General features: G+C 35.2%; 1 protein-coding gene across 1 annotated transcript in view; it reads left to right on the top strand.

The window, feature by feature from the left end:
* BBS9 (Bardet-Biedl syndrome 9) overlaps positions 1–23,239 on the top strand; it is a 446,650-nt gene that overhangs the window by 162,431 nt on the left and 260,980 nt on the right. Inside the window, exons 10-13 of the mRNA XM_059397515.1 lie at positions 12,719–12,900; positions 17,359–17,435; positions 20,385–20,438; positions 22,016–22,076. Of these exons, the coding sequence (XP_059253498.1) occupies positions 12,719–12,900; positions 17,359–17,435; positions 20,385–20,438; positions 22,016–22,076 (374 nt within the window). The remainder of the gene's footprint in view (positions 1–12,718; positions 12,901–17,358; positions 17,436–20,384; positions 20,439–22,015; positions 22,077–23,239) is intronic.

Here is a 23,239-nt window from a genome sequence, read left to right as displayed (position 1 = left end):
CTAGGTATATCAAAGTGTATTGGTATGATGCTTTGCCTAAGAGATGTTTATGCAGGAAAGGACAAAGAAGGCATAATTATTTTTTAAAAACTGCAAAAATAACTTCTTAACGCATACATACTAAACATACACAGGTGGTTTGCTTAATGCCTGACTTAATTCCTGTTAAAGGCTTAATGTGGTAGAAAATCATGGCGTAGAATCATGTCTTCTTTCATGCATCAGGGAAGGACTCCAACATCTAGTTTTATTTGTGGAAAGATTAATTGCCTTGAACTTATTCTTTAGAAAGGTTTCTTCTTTTCTTTGTGAGAGAATGTATTTGCGTATTGGCTTTCTTGGCATTTATACATAGAAGGCTCAATGCCAGGTCAGAGCTACCACCAGCATACTGTGTCTTGCCACTACATTTGGCATTGCCTTATTGTTTGATGACTAGAAGGAATAAGGAAGGGATATTAGATAACTGTAAATAAAGTTGGGTATATTCTATTATTGACCTCAAGGGTCTTATTCTATAATTATTAATTGCTGTATGGAATGTTGTAGTCTTTTTGGATTACTTTATATCTAAAAACAGATATTATAAAGATGAATTTAGAGTGAATTCTTTTGGAAAATTTCAGATAGATGAAGTTATCATGTTTTATATTGAGGGATATAAATTCCCTATCACATAATCTCTATTCTGAGAGAGTTTATAGGCTGACCAAAGGTGACAAACATGCCAAAGTTAAAAAATAATGCTGTAACATTTTATAAATGCTGTTGTAGAAGTATTATGTAGTGGGGATAGTGAAGTGGTCCATTTTATTTGTAAGTAATAAGATCAGCTGTGGAAGAGATAATTTTTTAAAAAGGCAATTATTTGGAAGGCTGATCATGTCAATTATCTTTTCTGTGTAACAAGCTGTCTGAAAATTTAGTAGCTTAAAACAACAGCTATTTAGGTCATTATTCTGTGGGTTGTCAACTTTTGGCTGATTGATTCTTCGGCTCTTTGCTGTGTATTAGTTTCCTAGGGCTGCTGTAACAAGTTACAACAAACTTGGTACCTTAACAGAAATTTATTCTCTCACAGTTCTGGATGACAGAAGTCCAAAATCAATGTTTGAAGAAGGCTGATTTTGTTTGCAGGCTCTTAGGGGGAATCTATTTCATGCCTCTTTCCTAGTTTCTGATCACTTCTGGCAGCCCTTGGTGTTCTTAGTTTGAACTCTCATTGCTCCAGTCACTCTCTGCCTCTGTCTTTACCTGGCTTTCTCTGTGTCTTTTTTTTTGTCTCTTTTAAGGACACACAGAACTGGATTACAGCCCCCTCTGATCCAGGCTGATCTCATTATTCTCTTAATCAAAGCAAGATACAACTCCAGTCCAAATTCAAGGGGTGGAGAAATAGGCTTCACCACTTGATGAGAGAAGCCATAAAGTCACATTGCAAGAGCCACCGGATACGTAGAGGGAGAACATTTTGACCATCTTTGCAGTCTACCACACTGATAAAGAGAAATGGGCAGGATGAAGGAGAGGGTTGAATGAGTGTGGGAGTTGGGAAGAGAACTTATATGGCTTAAATATAGAGCAAAAATGTTAGACAGGCCCAGGTCATGTCATGGTTGATTTTATATATAATCTCTGTGGGTAGTGTGTTGATGATGTCTCCCTCTCTGTCTCTCTCTCCTCTCTCTCTCTATATTTATTTACTCTATACTCTCTCTCTCTATATATATATATTCTGTGTGTGTATACATATATGTATATATATAGTGAGATACACACACACACACACACACACACACACAGTGTTTGTATACATTTTATTTGCTGTTCCCCCCCTTCATCTATATTGTGGAGAAGTTCAAATATATACAAAGTAAGTGGATAGTATAATGAATTCTACTGTACCTAGTGCTTAGCTTCAATAATTATCAAAGTTCTGGCATGTTTGCCATGTTTTTCACACTTTCAGCTATCCTATTTTTTTATTCCTATTTTTAAAGGTGAAATTTATATACATTGGAAGGCGTAAACCTTAACTGTATAGTTTTGGCAAATGGATTTACCTGTGTAACCTATAGCTCTCTCAAGTTATTGAACATTTCCATGATCAGAAATATTCCTGGGGCTTTTGGGTGATGCAGTCAGTTAAGTGTTGGACTCTTGGTTTTGGCTCAGGCCAGGATTTCAGGGTCTTGAGATCAAACCTTGTGTTGGGCTCCATACTCAGTGTGGAGTCTGCTTAAGACTCTCTCTGTCCCTCGCACTCGTGCTGTCTCTCTCTCCCTCAAGTAAAATAAATAAATCTTAAAAGAAAAGAAAAGAAAAATACTTCTTATGTCCCTTTTCAGTTAATAACCCCCTTCCAGGTAACTATTACTGATATTTTTTTCATAATAGATTTATGTTGCATATTCTAGAATTTCATATAAATGACATCACACAGTATATAATTTTTAAGTCTGTCTTATTTTGTTCAGCATAATATTTTTCAAGTAATTTTTCTTGTTGTATGTAACAGTGGCTAATTATAATTTTTTAAAAAGATTTATTTATTTGAAAGAGAGAGTGCATGAACAGGGGACGGGGCAGAGGGAGCGAGGAGAATCTATAGCAGACTTCCCGCCGAGCTCAGAGCATGACATGGAGCTCAGGCCCAGGAGCCCGAGATCATGACCTGAGCTGAAATCAAGAGTCCATTGCTTAACCAACTGACCCACCCAGGCACCCCTATTTTTTAATGCCGAGTAGTGTCCCGTTGAATGAAATCCCATAATTTGTTTTTTTCCCTTCTCTTGTATAAGCCTTTTTGTGGACATATGTTTTATTTATCTTACACTTGATCTTAGCCAAAAGGCCGAGAAGTGATATATTTTATTTATCTTAGATAATTAACTAGGAGTATAAAATTGCTGGGCCAAAGGGGTGGAATATGTTTAATCTTATGAGAAACAGGAAATCCCTTTGCAAAGTGGTAAAACCATTTAACATCCCACCATGGATGTATGAGAGTTCTGGGTGCTCCATATCATCTCCGATATTTAGTGCTGTCAGTCTTTTAAATTTAATATTCTAATATACGTGAGGTAGTACCTAATTGTGATTTCAATTTTCATTTCCCTGATAAGTAATGATGTTGAGTGTCTTTTTCTTAGCTTATTGGCCATTTTTATCCTTTACTCTGTGAAATGTCTACTCAAGTCTTTTGCCCAGTTAAAATTTTTTTTTGATGTTTTTGTTGTTTGTTATAGTTGTTCTTTTTGTGCAGAGGACACACATCTTTTGTTAGAAATTTGTTTTGTGAATATTTTCTCCCGGTTTTGGGGTTGTTTATTCGTTTTCTTAATGATATCTTTTTTTTTTTTTTTAAAGATTTTATTTATTTATTTGACAGAGAGAGATCACAAGTAGGCAGAGAGGCAGGCAGAGAGGCAGGCAGAGAGTGAGGAGGAAGCAGGCTCCCTGCTGAGCAGAGAGCCTGATGCGGGACTCGATCCCAGGACCCTGAGATCATGACCTGAGCCGAAGGCAGCGGCTTAACCCACTGAGCCACCCAGGCGCCCCTTAATGATATCTTTTGATGAGAAATTTTGTATGAACAAATCTAATTATTATTTTTAGTGATTTTTTGCTTTCCACATCCTCAGAAATTGTTTTTAATTTTTTAAAAGATTTTATTTGTCAGAAAGAGAGAGAGAGAGTGAGCACAGGCAGACAGAATGGCAGGCAGAGGGAGAAGCAGACTTCCCGCTGAGCAAGGAGCCCGATGTGGGACTCGATTCCAGGATGCTGGGATCATGACCTGAGCCGAAGGCAGCTGCTTAACCAACTGAGCCACCCAGGCGTCCCTTGTTTTTAATTTTTAAAGTTGAAACATAATTGCCATATAGTATCATATTAATTGCATATGTACAACATAGTGATTTGACATTTATATACATCCCCAAATGCTCACCACAAGAATTGTAGTTACCATCTGCCATCACACAAAGCCATATATTATTGACTGTGTTCCCTATGCAGTACTTTACATTCCTGTAACTTATTTATTTTATAACTCTCTATTTACTTGTATATCTATAAGAAATCTTTGTCTGTTTCAGGTCATGAAGATGTTGTCTGATGTTTTCTTTAAAAACCTTTATAGGTTTATCCCTTATGTTTAGGTCAGTGATCCACCTCGAATTAATTTTTGTATAGAATGTAAAGTTTCTTTCTTTTTTCCTGTTTGGATATCCAGTGGTTCCAGCACCATTTGTTAAAAAGACCCCTCCCACCCCCTGCCTCATTGAATTGCTTTGGCCTCTTTGTTGAAACTCAAATGACTGCATGAGTATGGGTTAGTTTTTGGAGTCTCTGTTCTATTCTATAGATCTATTTATCCTCATGCTAATGCTACAGTGTCTTGATTATAGTAGATTTATAGTATGTCCTGACATCATTTTATGAAAGTGCTCCATCTCTATTCCTTTTTTAAGATTGTTTTGCCATTCTAGGTTTTTTGCATTTCCATAGAAATGTGGAAATTGGCTTGTTGGTTTCTTTAAAAAAAAAAGCCTGGAGATTTTCATTTGGATTGTCTTGCATTTATTAATCATTTTGGTGAGGATCAACTTTTTTTTGAGCAATATTGAACCTTTTAAGGTATATCTTTCTAAAGCATTTTTTTCTCACGTCACTTTCCAGTTCAAAAGCCTTCACTCGTTCCACAATTGCATAGTGTAATGGTTAAGATCTTTAGGTGGCTTTATTCCCAACAGTCTGCTCTTAATTTTATCTACCACATGTATCCAGGCTGCTTGTTCTTTCACATACATAGCGTGAACTTTTTTCCCTTCATGCTTTTATTCTCTTATGTTCTCCATACTGGATATGAAGGCTACTCTCCCAATTTAAGAGATTCAATATTGCATATATTTGTTATAATGTCATAAGTTATAAATTAACAGAATTTTTTTTAATTGAGGTATAGTTGATACACAGTGTTGCATTAGTGTGCACATTAGTGTACCAGTAAGAGGTTTTAAAAAATTTTTTCATGGGATGAATCACTTAAAATTTATACAGTTTTTAAATTGGAGCACCAAAAAAGTAAGCAAAACAGCACTCACCAAACAAGTAAAAAGCCACAATAAAAGAGGACTTTACTTTTTCCTTTTTAGTGGGAGGAGGGGCAGAGGGTGAGGGAGAGGGAGAGAATCTCAAGCAGACTCCTCACTGAGCACAGAGCTCAGTGCAGGCAGATCCCAGGACCCTTACAGCATGAAATGAGACATAATCAAGAGTTGGGCACTCAGTGAACTGAGTCACCCAGGTGCCCCAAGGACTTTACTTTTATTTTAAAATTTTTTATGTATTTTTAAAAGAGTTATTTATATTAGAAAGAAAGAAAGAACGCGTGAACAGGAAGAGTGGCAGAGGGAGAGAGAGAGAAGTACACTCCTCACTCCTCCTGAACGTGGAGCCCAATGGAGGGGTTCTGTCCTACAACCCTGAGATCATGACCTGAGCTGAAATCTAGTTGGTCCCTTAACTGACTGAGCCACCCAGGTACCCTAGGACTTTACTTTTAAACAGAAAGGTGAAGGTAGCTTAAAGGAAAGGTGGAGGAGATAAGAGCAAAATGCACACTGATCTTGAGGACCATGTAAGAAACACTGTCAGTTGAGGTCACATATACAAACTGAGCTGTGAAGGACACTGGAAGAATGGTGCATTTTGTATGGTCACATACTCTACTTGGAAGTTCAGAGCATTCAGATAGTGGCAAAAATTGAGTATGAACCTATTTGAAGTTCTGTTGACACCATTTTGTTGCTTATGAATCACATATGGGTTAATTCAGGTTTCAGAAACAATTATTGAAGAATAGGCAACATTCAGGTTTTCAACTTTAGCTTCAATTTCCACCATTAAAATTTCCCTGATCCTCTTGGCTAGAAATGACATTGCTACTTATGAATACCAAAGTATTATTATACTTGTCTTATGGTACTTATGTCTTCCATGACGTAGGAGCATGTCTTATTCTTTTTTGGGGTTGCAATCTTTTTGAGCTAGTTTCTGATTTTATTTTTTATTTTTTTTAAATATTATTTTTAAATTAGATTTATTTTAGAAAGAGCATACGTGTGCACATGTAGGTGGGGGAGGGACAGAGAGAGAGGGAGAGAGTCTTTTTTTTTTTTAATGATTATTAATTTGTTTATTTGACAGAGATCCCAAGCAGGCAGAGATGCAGGCACAGGGGCGGGGAGCAGGCTCCCTGCTGAGCAGAAAGCCCGATGCAGGGCTGGATCCCAGGACCCTGGGATCATGACCTGAGCTGAAGGCAGAGGCTTTAACCCACTGAGCCACCTAGGCACCCCTGAGGGAGAGAGTCTTAAGCAGACTGCTTGCTGAGTGTGGAGCCCAATGTGGGGCTCGATCACACAACCCTGAGATCAAAACCTAAGCTGAAAGCAAGAATCATATGTTTAACTGACTGTACCACCCAGGTGCCCCTAATTTTCTAATTTTAATTGTGTATGTTCTATAACACTTCAGATGGTATCCTGAATATAATAGGTGTTTGAAAATGCTTTATGAATGAATGAATAAGTGAATGAATGATGAGTAAATGAAATGCAGCAGAGAAATGAGAGGTGAATATATAAAAAAGAGAGTAGAAAAAAATTGTACACCCCCTGCTTTTCTTTTCTGTTTTAGGGTTAGTTTGGTAAGGCAGTAAAGATTCCAAAGCTGTTTTATCATAAGTGTAATTATGATATGAGGTATTTCCAGTGTGATAATTATTTCTCTTTTATGACATACTCATCCTCACAAGAACTAATAAGAGCGTTGTATCCCTGTTAGATTCTATATTCATTAATCTGCTTTATAACTCAGATAATTTTAACAATAATTTTCATCAAAAGAGATTTTAGGAGCTCCTGGGTGGCTTAGTTGGTTAAGCATTTGACTCTTGTTTTTAGCTCAGGTCATGATCTCAGGGTTGTGAGATTGAGCCCCATATTGGGCTCCATGCTGAGCGTGGAACCTGCTTGAGATTCCCTCTCAACTTCTATCCCCCAACCCCTAAAGATTTTGATTTTTTTCTAAATGTACAAAGTTGGAGGCTGCTGACAAAAGTAACTTCTAAATGGCTATCAAATATGCCCTTGGCTATAGAATTCCAACCAGGTATGTCAGCTAATTTCATCTCAACAAAAGGAGTAACCATAATCATTTAATATTTACTTTGTAGATTAAAGGCAGATATCATTTACTTGACATTTTATGTAGAATTTGTCTCTTTTCCTTTTTTCTTTTCCATATTTGATTATTGAATACTTAGGTATTAATTTTAGAAAAATAGATAATATGACCTGTGGGAGGAACAGGTTTGAGTTGGAGGGGAGAGGTCAAAATCAGGATCTCTTTTTTTAAAAAAAATAAGTTTTCATTTATAACTAGGCCATAGTTTTTTAGTGGGACAAGTACCATGTCCTATTTACCTTTGTAGCTTCTATTGTATAGCAGATACTAAACAAAGATGTCTTAAATGAATCATGATGAAATGACTCAAAATATATTCAAATGATTACATCTAGTCTTTTGGGGCTGAGGAAGGGTTGCTCATACTGAGTCAGCCTATAGTGCCTAAAGGAAAGTGCCTTCAAACTGTATGACCCTTTTTGAGGCGGGGCAGAAATTGCATGCAATAAATAATATTTAAGTTTTTAAAATTTCTTTGATGACTATATCTAGTAATAAACATCAGATTTTGACAATTTGATAGCTTAAAATATTTCTCTTCTGCATGAAATGTAGCTGGACAAGAGACCATTAAAGTCAGTGCATAACTCTTTTCATTTGTTTTTAAAACTTTCATTCATTTGTTTATTATAACTATTTTCTATCTTTTGTGAGCTCTATGTCAAATACTTTCAGGTTGCATATTTTATAGATTGGCCTTGTCAGAAAATGGAGATCTGGATTAAAGTTTTAATTCCACAGATCATTTAGCTTTTATTTATTTATTTATATTTTATTTATTTTTTTAAAAAAAGATTTTATTTATTTGACAGACAGAGATCACAAGTAGGCAGAAAAGCAGACAGAGAGAAAGGAGGAAGCAGGCTCCCTGCCGATCAGAGAGCCCGATGCGGGGGGGGGGGGGCTCTATCCCAGGACCCTGGGATCATGACCTGAGCTGAAGGCAGAGGCTTTAATCCGCTGAGCCCCCCAGACGCCCCATCATTTAGCTTTTAAATGCAGATTCAAATTCAGTCTGTGGGGATAGAAAATGGAGCATACATTTTTTTTCTTAAAAAATAGTTAAAAAAATTTATTTTATAACCATAAGATAGGATAAAAATAGCTCATAATCTCAGTAACCAGAAATAGTCACCATTCTATTAGCATTTCAGTAATTTTTTTCTAATCTGTATTTATATACCTATATCTTATAAAATTAAAATAAATACATATGCAATATTATGTTTTGCTTTTACACTATATATGTATAGCTGTTTTTTCTGAAAGCAGATATTTGTGAAACATGGTTGTTAATGGCTTCTAAACATGCTATTACAGATAACATCATGCTCTTAAAAATATTTCCCCCTGGGCACCTGGGTGGCTCAGTTAGTTTAGCAGCTGCCTTTGGTTCAGGTTATGATCCCAGGGTCGTGGGATGGAGTCCCGCATCAGGGTCCTTGCTACTCAGGGAGCCTGCTTCTCTCTCTGCCGCTCTGCCTGCTTGTGCGCTCGCGCTCTCTCTCTCTCTCTCTCCCTCTCTGACAAATAAATAAATAAAATCTTAAAAAAAAAATTTCCCCTTTTTCATACCATTTGGGTTTTTCTAAATTTCTTTAATAACTGTGTAAGTCAGTTATTGTGTAAAAGGTAATGGACATTTCTAAGGCTTTTGATTGATGTTTCTATAATGATCATTAATAGCATCTTTAATAAATTTACATTTCCTCCAAAAGTTTTTGTCTCCATGTACCTTCTCTAACAGCAGGACTGATTATTGAATACAATTTTTTCTACTTTAAGGGATTAAATAATCAAGTGCCTTTTTTTTTTTTCAAATACAGCTTTAAAATTTTCTTTCATCTGTTTATTGACTTATTTTTAACTGCGAATTGTACATTTCCTTTTACCTTTTTGGATATAATCTCATTTGCATTGATTTGGATCAATGCAAACATGAGATTTTTTTTTTTTTTTTTGGTTTATAAGAGTTCTTTACATATTAGATGAAATATGCAGGATGGTTTTAATAGGTCAAAAACAGTTAAATATTCAAAACTTCATATGGTACAACTTAAATTATGTACCTTATATTGGTTGCAAGTATGTTCCCAGTTTGCCTTTTGTTCTTTTTTATCATGTTTTTTAAAGCATATAACAAGTTTAAAATTTTTTTGTTGTTTAATTTAGTGATCCTTTCCTTTGTAGTTTCCTCCATTGCTTTCTTACAGCAAAAGGTCTCTCTATCCCAAGGGCAGATAAATATTTTTGTAGTTTCATATTGTAAAATTTAACTTTTAAAATCCGTCTGGAATTTTGCTTGAATGTATTGTTAAGGCAGGGATCTGTTTACTGAGTGATGAAACAATTACTTTCAGATTCCTGAGTAACCTCTGTTGTTTATTTTCATGCCTGACTGCTAAATACACAAAATTATTATGTGTCCTAGGAATATAACATTTTTGATCTTGGTTCCTCATAAAATACATTATTCTCATGCCTTGGGTTAGCTGATGTGCTTCAAAGACCAGTAATAATCTGGAGACCTTAATTTTGGAATGTTAATTCTAACAATGTAAGTAATGGTGTACTCAATACTTGATTTACTTGATGGCTTCTTCCAGCGTAAAATTCAGTCATCCACAGAAGCTTACACATTAATCTAAATGGATAGTATTGTTAAATAAAACATTCTTTAGAAAGATTAAAAAAAAAAAAACCTTGATTATGTTTTTCCTTTTTTTCTTACACTTACATTTGGCTTATGTTTAGGAATGATATATATATTTTAAAATTTGTTCTTTGAATTAAAATACCAAGTGATGATTGACTTATTAACTGTGTTCTAGGCCTCAAAGTGTCTGTCTCATCAGAGATGTCTTAGACAGAAATTCCACTCATTTACTTTAGAGTTTTAGAGCTTAATACAGTCTTCCTATCGAATCTTAAATGAATTAAACTGAAGTCTAAGTTTCTGTTATTTTGTCTAATTTATATGCAATGATTCTGATGCCAATGAAGAAAAAAGTAAATTGCTTCAAGTTTTGTAATTTATTTTTAAGACATTTTGGTGAACTTTGTTAAATTCTTCCAGTGAGGGAAGACCCTCGCTCTTCCTTTTATATTTGCACAGGTTGAGCACCAGTAATGATTTTTTTGAGTCTGAAGAAATATATGTGTACACTACTATTCAGATTCTTTCTATCTTAAACTTAATAGGTTTAGATACATTTTTAGATAAATCTCTTGTGTCTAAATTGTTGCTATTTCCTGTATAAAACAGTGTAACAAATCTGATTCAATTATAAGTTGTCCAATTCATAGATCAAATAAATTTGAATACTGAGGGATAACTTGTATTGGGTCATACTAGGTTTCACATACTATAGACCACTCAAAGGGGGAAGATAAAATGGATATACTCTTTTGGATTAAAAAATCCTGATGACCTCCAAATTCTCTTAGAAGCCAACCAAAGATCTTGTTTTCAGTGTTCAGAGTTTCCTGAGGGCTCATTAAGTTTCCAGACCCTAGTGGGATTGCGTAGAATGGGGAATAGAACATAGTCACAACTCAGAGGGGTCAGAGGGTTTGTCCTGTTGAAATGCGCTTGTCAGAGCTGGAAGTTAGGATTTCTGCGACGTGGCCACTAGGTGGCTTCAGCTGACTGCTTAGAAAGGGTAAAGCCCAGAGGTACTATGGGGTGGGTTGCTTTTCACACTTTATTTTAGGAAAATAATTTTATTTTGGGAGTATTTATTTTCTGAGCTAGATTAACAGAACCAATTCATAAAACTTAAAGACCTTAGAGGATCATCCAGTCTCACTTTCTCATTTTAGAGATAACATTTAGGAAGACTTCTCTAAATTGACTGCTATATAGGGGTAGAGTCAGAGTTAGAACCCAGTCTAACCCAGTTAGACTAACCCCCAGAGTCTCTGACTCCTAGTCTAATTTTTTAGCTGTTGATTCAGTGATATCAGTTTATTCTTTGTTTCTCTGAAGTCACACAAGAGGGTTTTGTGGCGCTGACCATGCCTAAGTAAGCCCTGGAGAAAGTGTGTATAGGAAATTTGTATCCAGAGCAGAGGTGGGTAAATAGTTGATGGGGATTAAGGAGTGCACCTGCTGAGATGAGCACTGGGGTGTTTTATAGAAGTGTTGAATCATTATAGTATATACCTGAAAGTAATATTATACTATATGTTAATTAACTGGAATTTAAATAAAAATTTAAAAAAGTTAGTTCTATGCATCAGGAACCTGAAGAAATAGAGGTAAAATTCAGGCACTTATTGACTTCTGAGTGAAATATAAGGACTGGATATACATACATATGTTAAAAAAAAAAAAAAAGGAATGTTGTGTTGAAGGCAGGTGGAAAAGTGGATGCTGGTGGTCACCGTATAGGAGGGACTGAACAATGTCAGTATCTCCTCTCATCCAAGTTACGCTTTTCGATTAATGAGCTGACCATTTGTCATGGACCCAAAGTTGGGGAGTTTTAAAATTTCTTACTCATTCTGAATAAGCCTAGACTCTTATATACCATATATATATATTTTTTTTTCAGATGAATAGTAGCATTTTTAAAAATTTTTTATTTTTTATAAACATATATTTTTATTCCCAGGGGTACAGGTCTGTGAATCGCCAGGTTTACACACTTCACAGCACTCACCGAAGGAATAGTAGCATTTTTAAGTTGTTTTTTTCTCTCAGATTTTCTGTAAGTTTTGATGAATATTTAACCTTTAGAATGGGACTAGAAACCTCTTTTTTTATTTTTTTTAAATCAAAGGCCACTAGAAAACATAACAAATGAAAATCAAACAAATTCATTATGCATCAGTTAAAAATGACTTATGACAGTGTTGACTTCTTTTTTCTTCTGAGAAAGCTAAGGAGGAAGCAAATAACGTTCATTTCAACTTTTTGTAGTAAGTTCAGGAAAATTTACAATTTTTAAAAATGGTATGTATGCTAAGTTTATATATTAGGGCTAGTTTCTAGAGTAAAAAGCAAAAAAGTTAAAGGAGACTAACAGAGAAGGAAGAGTGAAAGGATGGGAGGAAGAGGGATGGACAGAGAACTACAAAATGAGGAAATGGCTCCACAAGTGTTCACAGCTTGTTATGAATCTGCCAAGTAGGAGCTGGAGTGAGGATTAAATGATACAATAGTTGAAAAGCTTTTGGAGAATGATTTATCATGTAGTTAGGTCCCCCAGAGTGACAACTATTATAATAATTGTTAAGGTCCCCCGGCCCCCCCGTAATGAATCTTAACATTGGGTGTGCTTATATAAATATAAATCATGTTTGAAATATTTGAATTGAGTCTTTGATGTAAAACTTTAGAAATAGTTATATGGCCATTTTCTTATGGCATGTTGAAGCTAAATTGAATAAAAATATTTTTGCTCAGGTCTAAATCCACCAAAAATTTGAATTATGTCTCATTTTCTCTTTCTTATTGTAGTGATTTAAAGGGAGTGATAGTCACTCTGAGTGATGATGGTCACTTGCAGTGTTCATACCTAGGGACAGACCCTTCTTTGTTCCAAGCTCCGAAGGTTGAATCTAGAGAACTACACTATGATGAACTTGATATAGAATTGAAAGAACTTCAGAAAATCATCAAAGATGTTAATAAATCACAAGGTATCTCATTTGCAACTTTTTATTATTTTGGAGTTTATTATAAAATTGATTTATTTTGTATGTAGATAATATCTTAAATATATTAGTTAATTCTCTCCTCTAGTCTTAATTAAAATCATATTTGTAAAAATAGTGTTGCTCTTTAATTTGTATTTTGTAGCTTGTGAAAAAAATGTTAAGATACTGCTTTTGTTAGTGTGTTTCAGGGACAGAGCTATCTAATTTTTTTTTTCTTTAAATTCTAAGAATGGAACAAAGTACTTCTCTGCATAGTGGTTTCAGGACTTGAGAAGAACATTAAACTTTAGAGTGATCAACTTTTAATATCCCTGAAAACATTTTAGTGGCTTCTTTTAAAAGAAACCCTAGCAGTACATGAGTTACCACTTTGTTACTAAAAATGTAGTCATTTGCAGTTTAGTGATACTATTTAGGTATGCAGTTAATTAGACATCCAAATGGAATGTAGCCTGCAGTATGTTGATTTCTAATGACTCAGAAGCTGATGATATTTTCAGTTTCTGAGTTTTGAGCAACTCAATATAATCTTTCTTTGGGATTCACAGGGGTATAATTTTATTGTAAATTAAAAGGAGAAACAAAACACCAGTCCTGCAGTTTGAATTGGACATGTGAAAAACATTATTTTAAGTTTTCTTCTCAGAGTCCGGTAAAAGTATTTTTTTAATGAGAAAAAATATGGACTAATTTCTCATAAGAGAAATGTTAAAACAAGTAGGAATAATAAAAGAATCAGAGCATCAAAGGCCAACCAAAACACAAGAGCCAATCTTAATCCTGATCCAGTCACTTTACTAGATTTATATATTTTTCAGTCTCCATTACCAAGACAGATTCAGAGGAATTTAGATAATATATTTTAAAATATGATTATTAAGGTAAAATTATTATGCCTTGGCTTCACATGTTCTCTTAGAAAGTTTTGAAAGTAAACCAGTGAAACTGAGGTCTTTTAAGTAACTCCAGTTACAGAAAACCCATGTGTTGTCAGCATCCCCCCTCAAATGGCGAATGTTTAAAATTCGATGTTTTACATTGCAATATAGACATTCTCCCCACTCTCCTTGATACTAGTGTTTGGGGATTAATGGAATTATGAGTCTCTTTTTGTCGTTTAAAAATATAATTGGAGAAGAGAGGCATATATATGGAACATGAAATTTCCAGAGTTCATTAAATAAATGTAATGTTACTTTTCACTTTAGATTTTGTGTCTTGAGATTTTGCCCTTCCCATAAACAATGTGCTAATGATATTTTGATTAACACTCAGTTGTGTAAAAGATTTCTCAGAAAAATCCTTTACAACTGTAAATTATTTTTTGGTGGCCATAGTGATACCCTTGAGTGAGAACATTTGAGCTATTTTAAAGTTGTCATTACCTTGATCCTTCTGTGTATCTTCAAATAACTGCTAATTAAGGTAGGGATGTGCCCACCGACTTGGGTGCAAAGTTTATTATTTATATAACCTCAAATTTTAGCTAATATTTGAAGTTCTCTTACACTTCTTTGCCATCATCCTTTGGTTTTAGTCCTAAAAACAAAACAAACAAACAAAAAAAAACCCACACGCACAACCAAAAAAACCCAAAGTGAAGCTTGGAAGAAAGAGGGACTTTTAAAATATTTTATTTCTAGATATTGAAAAAACTTAGTATCCTTATAAAACTGTGGTGTATTTGTTTATTAAAATACCTGTAATTATATAAAAGCACAAAATCATTTCATTATAGAAGATTATGAGAAGTTAAAACTCTGAACTTTTTGATGACCTCATTATTCATTTAAATGCCATTTAGCATAGTGACTTTAACTCACAAAAAGAAGTTCACAGTCTTGTGGATTATTTTTGGTACTTAGAGCTTTTTTATTTCTTCAAAGCAAAAGTTTCAGCAGAATTTAAAGCCAATTTAAAGAGTACATTTTGTTGTACACATGGTGTATATTATCTACTATAATAAAAGTGTTTTTGAAGCTGATTTTATGTGTGTAACTTATATGAGGAATGTATGTTGTAAGCATGAAATTACAGTAATAATTTCTGTATGGCTCATGGGTTTTGAAGCTTTTTATATTCAACTCATTAGTGTGAATCCTGCCTAGGATTTCTGTTACCAGTAGTCAACAACAACTGTTGGTAGGCACTTTCAAGGGCAGAATTTCCTTATAATTTAGCCAGTTTATCATTCTATACCTGGGGTGTGAGGGAATAGGTGTGGTACTACGATGGCCTCCCACACAGTTGTGTCTTCAGGAGGTGAAAGAGAACAGTAAGAAAGAGGTATATAAATGAAACTCTGTACCCTATTGGAAATATGTCTAGGATAACTAAATTGCCTTTACCATTGAGTCCTAGAAACATTTACTTGGTGACCTTGTTGGGAGATGTGTTGTTTAGGGCTACGTCTGGCTGCACATAACACAATACCCAAATAAGGTGGCTTAAACAAGGCAGAGGTTTATTTCTTTCCCATAGAAAAGAAGTCCAGCAGTGGGCAGACCAGGGTTGGTTTGGCATTTCCACTGTCATCAGGGACTCCAGTTCTTCCTCTCCCAGGGTCATCTCTTGGTCCAAGATGGCTTCTGGAACTCCTGCTCTCACATCTGCAGCTGAGTCAGCCCCCTTAAGGATCTTTCCTAGAAGCCACATCCTGAGCTGCTTCTACTCACATCTCACTGGCCACTCCAAGCTTACAAAAGAGGCTGGGGAAATTAGTGTTTTAGCTGAGCACTCATTGCTCAGAATAAAACTGAGCTTCTTTTAGTAAAGAACTGAAGAATGGTATTGGGTAGGCAAGGAGCAGGCTTTTATATTGTCACTAAGTAAGTTATGGAAATTCCCACACTGAATATTACAGTACTGGTGGGAATGCTTGATGACAATGGTAGGTAGTTCTTCTCTCTGTGAGACAGCTGATTCCTGTGGCATCATCCAAGAACTTTCCATGTTTTTAGTCAGCTATCCTTGGTGTGTGAGGGATTTTTCCTCTCAAGGTCACAGGGTAGTTTCAGCAGTTCCAGGTATTATGTGCAAATATGATTTCCAGGGAAGAAGAGAGATATTTCTCCCAAGTCTCCTTTTTTATTATGGGGAAATAGCTTTCCCAGAAGCATGTGCCAGCACCCCCACTCCCAACTTTTCTTCACCTCACGTCTGCCAGGATTAAGCCCTGTGCTTATGCCTAAAACAACAAATTGTTAGGGGAATGAAATCACCATGATTGGATCTGACCAATCCAGTGACTTTGAGATGAAGGCGAATGCCTCCCTAGAATTATAGCTCTGCTACAAAGGAGGAGGAGGGGAAAGTAGATGTTAGGTAGACATAATTGCATATACTTTAATGTTTCTTGTTTATTTAGGATCTGTGTCATTTGTTCATCATACCTTATGCACTGTAAACATTTTAAGTCGTGAAATTATAAGTTGTGAAAATAACATGAATATGGTAAAAATAATTCTAAGAGTATTAAAAGGGTAAAACTCCCAGATCTTAGTTCCTCTACATTATATAAAGGTAACCTTTATCAGGAGTGTTTGTGTATTCTTTAAAAAAAATTCGTATTTATTTCTATACAAATATGTGCATGTTAGATGCATTGTATTACCTGTTTTTTTTTTTAATTAATAGACACATCTTGGAGTTCTTTTCATATCAGTATATAAAGTTTGTGAGCACTGTTTTTTTTTCTTTTTAAAGATTTATTTATTTATTTGACAGAGATCACAAGTAGGCAGAGGGGCAGACAGAGAGAGTGAGAGGGAAGCAGGCTCCCCGTTGACCAGAGAGCCCGATGTGGGACTCAATCCCAGGACCCTGAGATCATGACCTGAGCCGAAGGCAGCGGCTTAACCCACTGAGCCACCCAGGTGCCCCGAGAGCACTCTTATTTACAGCTTTGGGCTTTGGATCATTGCAGAGCATACCATAATCTAGTCAACCATTTCCCTGTTAATAGAAATATAGAGAATTAGGTTGTTTTTGTTTTTGTTTTTAAAAACTACCAGCAGCAGAGAAGCTCCTTGGGCGTGTCTATGATAAATGCTAAAGAGTAGAATTGTTAGATCATAGGATATGTATATTTTACATTTTGATGTTCTGACCAAACTTACCTTCAAAAGGGTATAGTTTGGGCTTTTAACTATAGTGTTAAGGAGAGAACATTGAAGTTCCTAACACTCTTCAGTCATTGGGACATATTTTAGATAATATCTTTGGAGAAAGATAGTTTTTCTTTCAAATTTCTTTCAAATCTACTGTAGCAGGGGAAGAATGTCATCAGGTTTCTAATTCTGTAATGCATTAGTTTTGTTCAACTTATGAATATGTTTATGGGGTTGTTTTTGATATGTGATATCAAAAAAACTTCTTTAAAAAACTATATACAGCAGTTTTTCTTTATGATTAAATATTGTTTTTCTTTTTAAATTACAGGTATTTGGCCCATGACTGAGAGAGAAGATGACTTGAAAGTTTCTGCCATGGTTTCTCCTAACTTTGATTCAGTGTCTGTAGGTATATTCACAGACTTTAAAAGGGTTTATGATAGTGGTGGACTATGCTGATTTGGGATCAGTATCTATTGATTGAAATTTTTGGTCCCCAGATAGAAACTTAAGAGAAGATAACAACTTTTAGTCTTTATTACCTTCTAGAAAAAATATTTCCAATCTCTTAGTGAGGAGTTCCTTAGGATTTTGGTCTAAAAAAAGGAGAGGAAGGGGCAACAGTAGAAGAGGTTTTCCACATTATTCTGAATCTACTTTTATTTTTTTAAGTTTTTCAGTACCATAATATTGAGATAATCATAATCCAGGTGAATAATACTGACCCTATAAGATTTTTCTCGAAGGTTCAATGAGATAGTGTTCATATATATATATATATATATACATACATATGAATGAGGAGGAGATAGGGAGGGAGGGAGGGGAGTATCTTTGTGTGTTATTTAACAAACGGTTGAGCAGTTGGGCCAGGAATTATTTTTTCCTGCCATTTCTATCTGTGTGACCCAGGGCAAGGTATTTTATTTTCTTTTTCTTAATTTTTCTCATCTGTGAAATGGGAATAATATTAAAATCTACTTTGTTGAAGTGTTATGATAATTAACAATATCATTATCATCAAATTACATTTTAGTTCTTTTAACATTATCCTCATCACCACCAACACCACTACTGCCACACACTGCATTCCACTGCTTGTCTCATCCACTGCCATATGTTTAGTGTCTGTCACTTAATGAGTGCTCAGTATTTTTGCTTCATAAATGAATGGAGATGAGAAATAGCAAAGATGAAAGAGAGACTGTCCTTGGTCATGTTGCCCCACCTCCTTGTTTAGTTTTATGTAAGCACTTGTTAGATTATAATTGGTTATGTCTCACTGCCTGCAGTTTGGGCAAAAATCTATTAAGTTTATCTGTCTCTGAATCAGAAGTTCATCAATTTTGGCAAGTGATCAAATTCACTGCTTTTTACTATATTTGGAGTTCATGTCATGTAATTTTACCTAGGAAATGACTTTGATATTTAGGTATCAGAGCATAATATAGTAAGTACTTGTCCTAAGTTTTCAAAGATTAATCTTGGTAGAAAGAGCCAACCCAAGCTGTGATAAAAATCACGTTAACATTGCCATAATATAGTAAGTTGGGCATACTTAAAAAAAGTACTATATATGAAAGAAACATTCACTCAGCTGAGTCACATAGTAGAGGCACTGTTTAAAACATTGGCCATTCAGCACACACCATTTCTCACTCTACCTGAAAGCTGTAGTCTGAGTGGAACATTTTTGCTTAGTTAGCTGACAAATGTACACACATTTTCTTGCCTTGGAAATGATTCTTATTTTCCTTTGGGCAACTTATATAATTTTTTTCTAGGTTCTCTTAAACATAAGTTATTTGGAACCAGGAATTCCCTTTCTGTTCTTTAGTAACTTTTGATCTTTGCAGGAAAAGGCCTTGTGTAATAGTACTTTATTGTAATGTATATTTCCCTATTGGTAACTCAGAGTGCTGTTTCCTCTTGATTAGGTGTCTCTTTTCAGCTTCATTTTCCCTGTCTTACTATTTTTTCCTTCTTAAGAGATTCCTGAGAGTATCATATTCATCCCATTAGAACACACTGGCCCAACAATTTATGTGGCTATGGTGCCATGGTGTCTTTGTGTAGCTCTTTGTCTCTGGCTATAATTTTATCTTCCCAAAGGACTGCTGTCCTGGAAGTACCTAGGTGTTTAAACATGGATTGGAAAGAACAGGAAACAGGAGATGTTGGTTTCTCTTCTAGATATGTGGACAGCCAAATGTAAAACATTTCCTGGATTTCAGGTTCTGCTAGAGCAAAAAGCTTGGCTCAGTGTTTTATTTTGTCATTAGTTATGAAAGCACACATCTAAAAATAATATAATTTATATTAGAGCGGGGTCTTTATAGATAAGACAAGCATTGCTGTCTTATCTTTTGGATTGAGAAGGTGGATCAGAGTTCATACATGGTTTTCTGTGGATACGTATATAGAATATGAATCTGCTCACTCTTAGTTATGTTGATACCCAGTACAGTATAGCCATCCCTGTTGCTTAGAAGTGATTTTCTTAGTAAAAAAAATTCCAGATAAGCTAGCTAAAAGCACAATAGAGCTATTCATTGGTTGAATTAGTGATTTTATTAATATTAATTGTTCCCCAGTCATGGATATTATTAGAAAATTATATTACCTTTTCATCTTATTCTGTCATGGAGTGAGCAGTTTTTCCTTTCAATCTACAACTCTAATAAGGAAGTTATAATTTCTAAGGAAATGTTTGCTCTATTATGTTATGCTCTGAATTCTTTAAGAGGTAGGATCAAGCAACCTAGGCTGATGTTCAAAGAATGACCTAGTTTATGATATGAACTATTAAAAAACATACACTTCTACTTTTATTTTATTTTCTAGGTGTAAGGCCCTTCAAGCTTTGTATCATTCGTTACATGTCTTAGATATATATTATTAATCAGAATAAAACATATCTTTGGCAAGTTGAAAATATAAGGACCTTAAAAGGCTGGCATAATGCTTATCTGAGAAATACAAGGGGCTTTCTTCTATAAAATATAAAGAACAAATTAATATAATTAATTAATTTCAATACTTAAAATTTTTTAAAAATTTAATTAGTTTCAACACTTAAGTAAATTTGGCAAGAGAATAGTTTGATAATAAAATATATGACCTTTTCTTTCCTTTTTGGAAAAGGTTTCTATTCGCTTACAACTTTCCAGTTGAAGACATTCAAAAAGCTACATTAACCCTTTTAGTCTGTCATTAGATTGATAAGTCCGTTATGGTTAGTTTCCTATTTTGGTGGTGGGAAGTATATATTGCACCCATTGTGTTTACTCATTGATGGACATGTAATTTGAAACCATTCTTTCCTTCCTTCTCTTCTCAATTCTATGTTTACAGCAAGCTACTGATGTTGCAGTGGGAACTGACCTTGTCCCTTCAGTCACAGTTAAGGTATTGTACCATGGTCCTAGACTTTATTGTGCAAATGGAATTAAACATTTCATCACATCTGCCACTGTTGTCGCCCTATGACTGGCTTATGGAAATGTAAAACAAACACTTGAAATTTGTATATTTCCCTCAGCTTTGGATAGCAAAGATAACCTTTATTTTTTTCTTACAAATATAAAACGGATAATTGCATTCATGGCAATGTTATGTAATATAAATAATTTTTATGGGTTATGCTTAACCATTATGTTTAAATGAACTAGGGTCTTTTTTCTAGAAACAAAATTAACATTTTAAGTATGTTGGAGGAATTGTGTCATTACCACTTATGATAGACCAACCAGTTGATTGCAGCATCATATATATAAGGGAATCATGCATGCTAATATCTTTCTTCTATATATAATTATGTGTATGTTTGAGAGGAGTTTCTGGTCATCTACCTGCCATGACATTAACTTTAAATGGATGTATTTATAGCAAGAAAATATTAAATGAAGAAGCCACAAAGTAGAGTAGTGACAAATTGATAGTCCTAAAAAAATAGAATATGAAGGATGTGGTTTTGGTTAAGATTTTTAGTCCTGTCATTGTAGAATTTTAGAACTAGAACTCAAATGTAGAACCCTCTTAAGGCATTTAGATTAAAGTGTGGTAATCAGTCAGCACGTTATTAAGTTGAAAATATTTATCACTGCCCAGACCTCGGAGCCAGGAAAAGTTGTGGATCTTGGCAATTTGCTTAGTCAAAACTTGGATAGGACTTTATATTTTCTTAGATTATGGGTTGCTGTCCTTGGAGGGGCTTGACAGGGCACCAGGCTTTACCAATTGTGTTCGCTTACACTGGACCCAGCGGGTGGCCCAAGTGTGGGGATCTTTAGTAGAAGTTGAAGGGAGCCCAATCTTGTAACAGTTTCCTAAGCTAATTTTTTTGGATTCTTGCCACTGGAAACAAGGGTGGTCTTTCCCCACTTCTCCCAACCCCCATCCAATCAAAGGCTCTATCTCATTAATACTTCTGAGTCTGGAAAAGCAGCAGTGGCAAGAAATCAAACGCTTAAGAAAAAACCAAAAAACAAAAAACCCCTGCAGATTTCCAGGAATGATCTATAGACTTTTGTGTAGAGAAACCTCTTTTTATATCTATCTACTGATAATGTTCAGACATACACACATAATAATTCAGGAGCACACTATAAATTGCAAAAAGAAATCCTGTACTTAAACCAGAAAACATTGCTTATGCTAATTCCTACCCCCCTCAACTGCTAGTTATTGCTATAAGTAAATACACCTTTCTCACCTATGCAGTTCTAAGGCTTTCATGTGTAATAATAGCCATCTTAAAATGATGGTATGATACTACTGGAAAATTCTTCTTCCTTAGTGGAATTTTTACATTTGAGAATGACTAAGTCTCAGCTCTCTTTCTTACTGCCATTATAAGAGCTCGAGAAAGAATGCAACACACAAGGGTTGCATAAAATCAGCTGGACTTGTACAGCAGACACAGTGACTTCCTGATTCTGTCTGACAGTTTCTCTACAAATTTTGCTATAAATCTCTTCTTATAGCCTTTTATAACAACAGCAGCCAAGATATATAACCATGCAAGTTTCCGTCATAATAAATCCTGTTAATTGAGAAAATTTTTCCACCCGTTCCAAGTGAATGAAGATGTGGCTACCTTGAGTATGTGTGTGTGATGCGTGACCGTCTATTACAGGCAACTGAGGCAGAGTGGTTGTTCATACCTGGCTTTTGGAGTCATATTTATGTATCTAGGATAAAATTTGGTATTATATTTCTTAGGATCATATTTCATTTTGTTAGAATCCAAAAACAGCATGGAAAATTCTTGTATTAATGTTTTATATTTTCGCCTTAATATTCTGTAATTGTTTTTCTTTTAAAATATGAGGTTTATGATCTAGCCAAGTCTTTAACTCTTTTTTTTTTTTTTTTGGCTCAGACACAAGTCTTCTTTGTTCCTCCAGTTACTTTCATCACACATCTCCTTGATTCACATTTGAAAATGCCTGGGCCATTGTTGGGGTTTAATAAATCTGTGCACAAGTGCTATCATGATCTTGCTAACAGTGTAAGGCAGAGTCAGAATGTCTGTTCTCTCTCTCTCTCTCTTTTTTTAAAATATTTTATTTATTTATCTGAGAGAGGGAGAGCATAGGAGTGGGAGGGTTGGAGGGAGAGGGAGACTCAGGCTGAGCAGGGAGCCTAATGAGGGGGCTCAATGTGGGGCTTGATATCGGGCTCCATCCCAGGATCCTGAGATCATAACCTGAGCCGAAGGCAGGTGCTTTACTGACTGAGCCACTGAGGCAGTCCAGAGTGTATGTTCTCTTACAAGTAGCTTATTACTACTTTAAGGATTTTCCACTTTCACTTTTAAAACTGAGTTCTTATGATATATTCCTGGTGATAGCTTTCAATTCTCTTGCACACATTGGCTTATTAGTGATTATTTAGCTTCTCTGAACCTCTTTTTTTTTAAACTGTGAAGTGAGGATACTTTCTTTTTTTTAATTTTTAATTTTTTATAAACATATATTTTTATCCCCAGGGGTGCAGGTCTGTGAATCGCCAGGTCCACACACCCCACAGCACTCACCAAAGCACACACCCCACCAATGTCCATAACCCCACCCCCCTTCTCCCACCGCCCCCCCCCCACAGCAACCCTCAGTTTGTTTTGTGAAATCTAGAGTCACTTATGGTTTGTCTCCCTCCCAATCCCATCTTGTTTCATTTATTCTTCTCCTACCCACTTAAGCCCCCAT

This window comes from Mustela nigripes, chromosome 4 (genome assembly GCF_022355385.1).
Source record: "Mustela nigripes isolate SB6536 chromosome 4, MUSNIG.SB6536, whole genome shotgun sequence".
Taxonomy (NCBI): domain Eukaryota; kingdom Metazoa; phylum Chordata; class Mammalia; order Carnivora; family Mustelidae; genus Mustela; species Mustela nigripes.
Note: the sequence above shows the minus strand (reverse complement) of the source record. Positions and strands in the feature narration are given on the sequence as shown.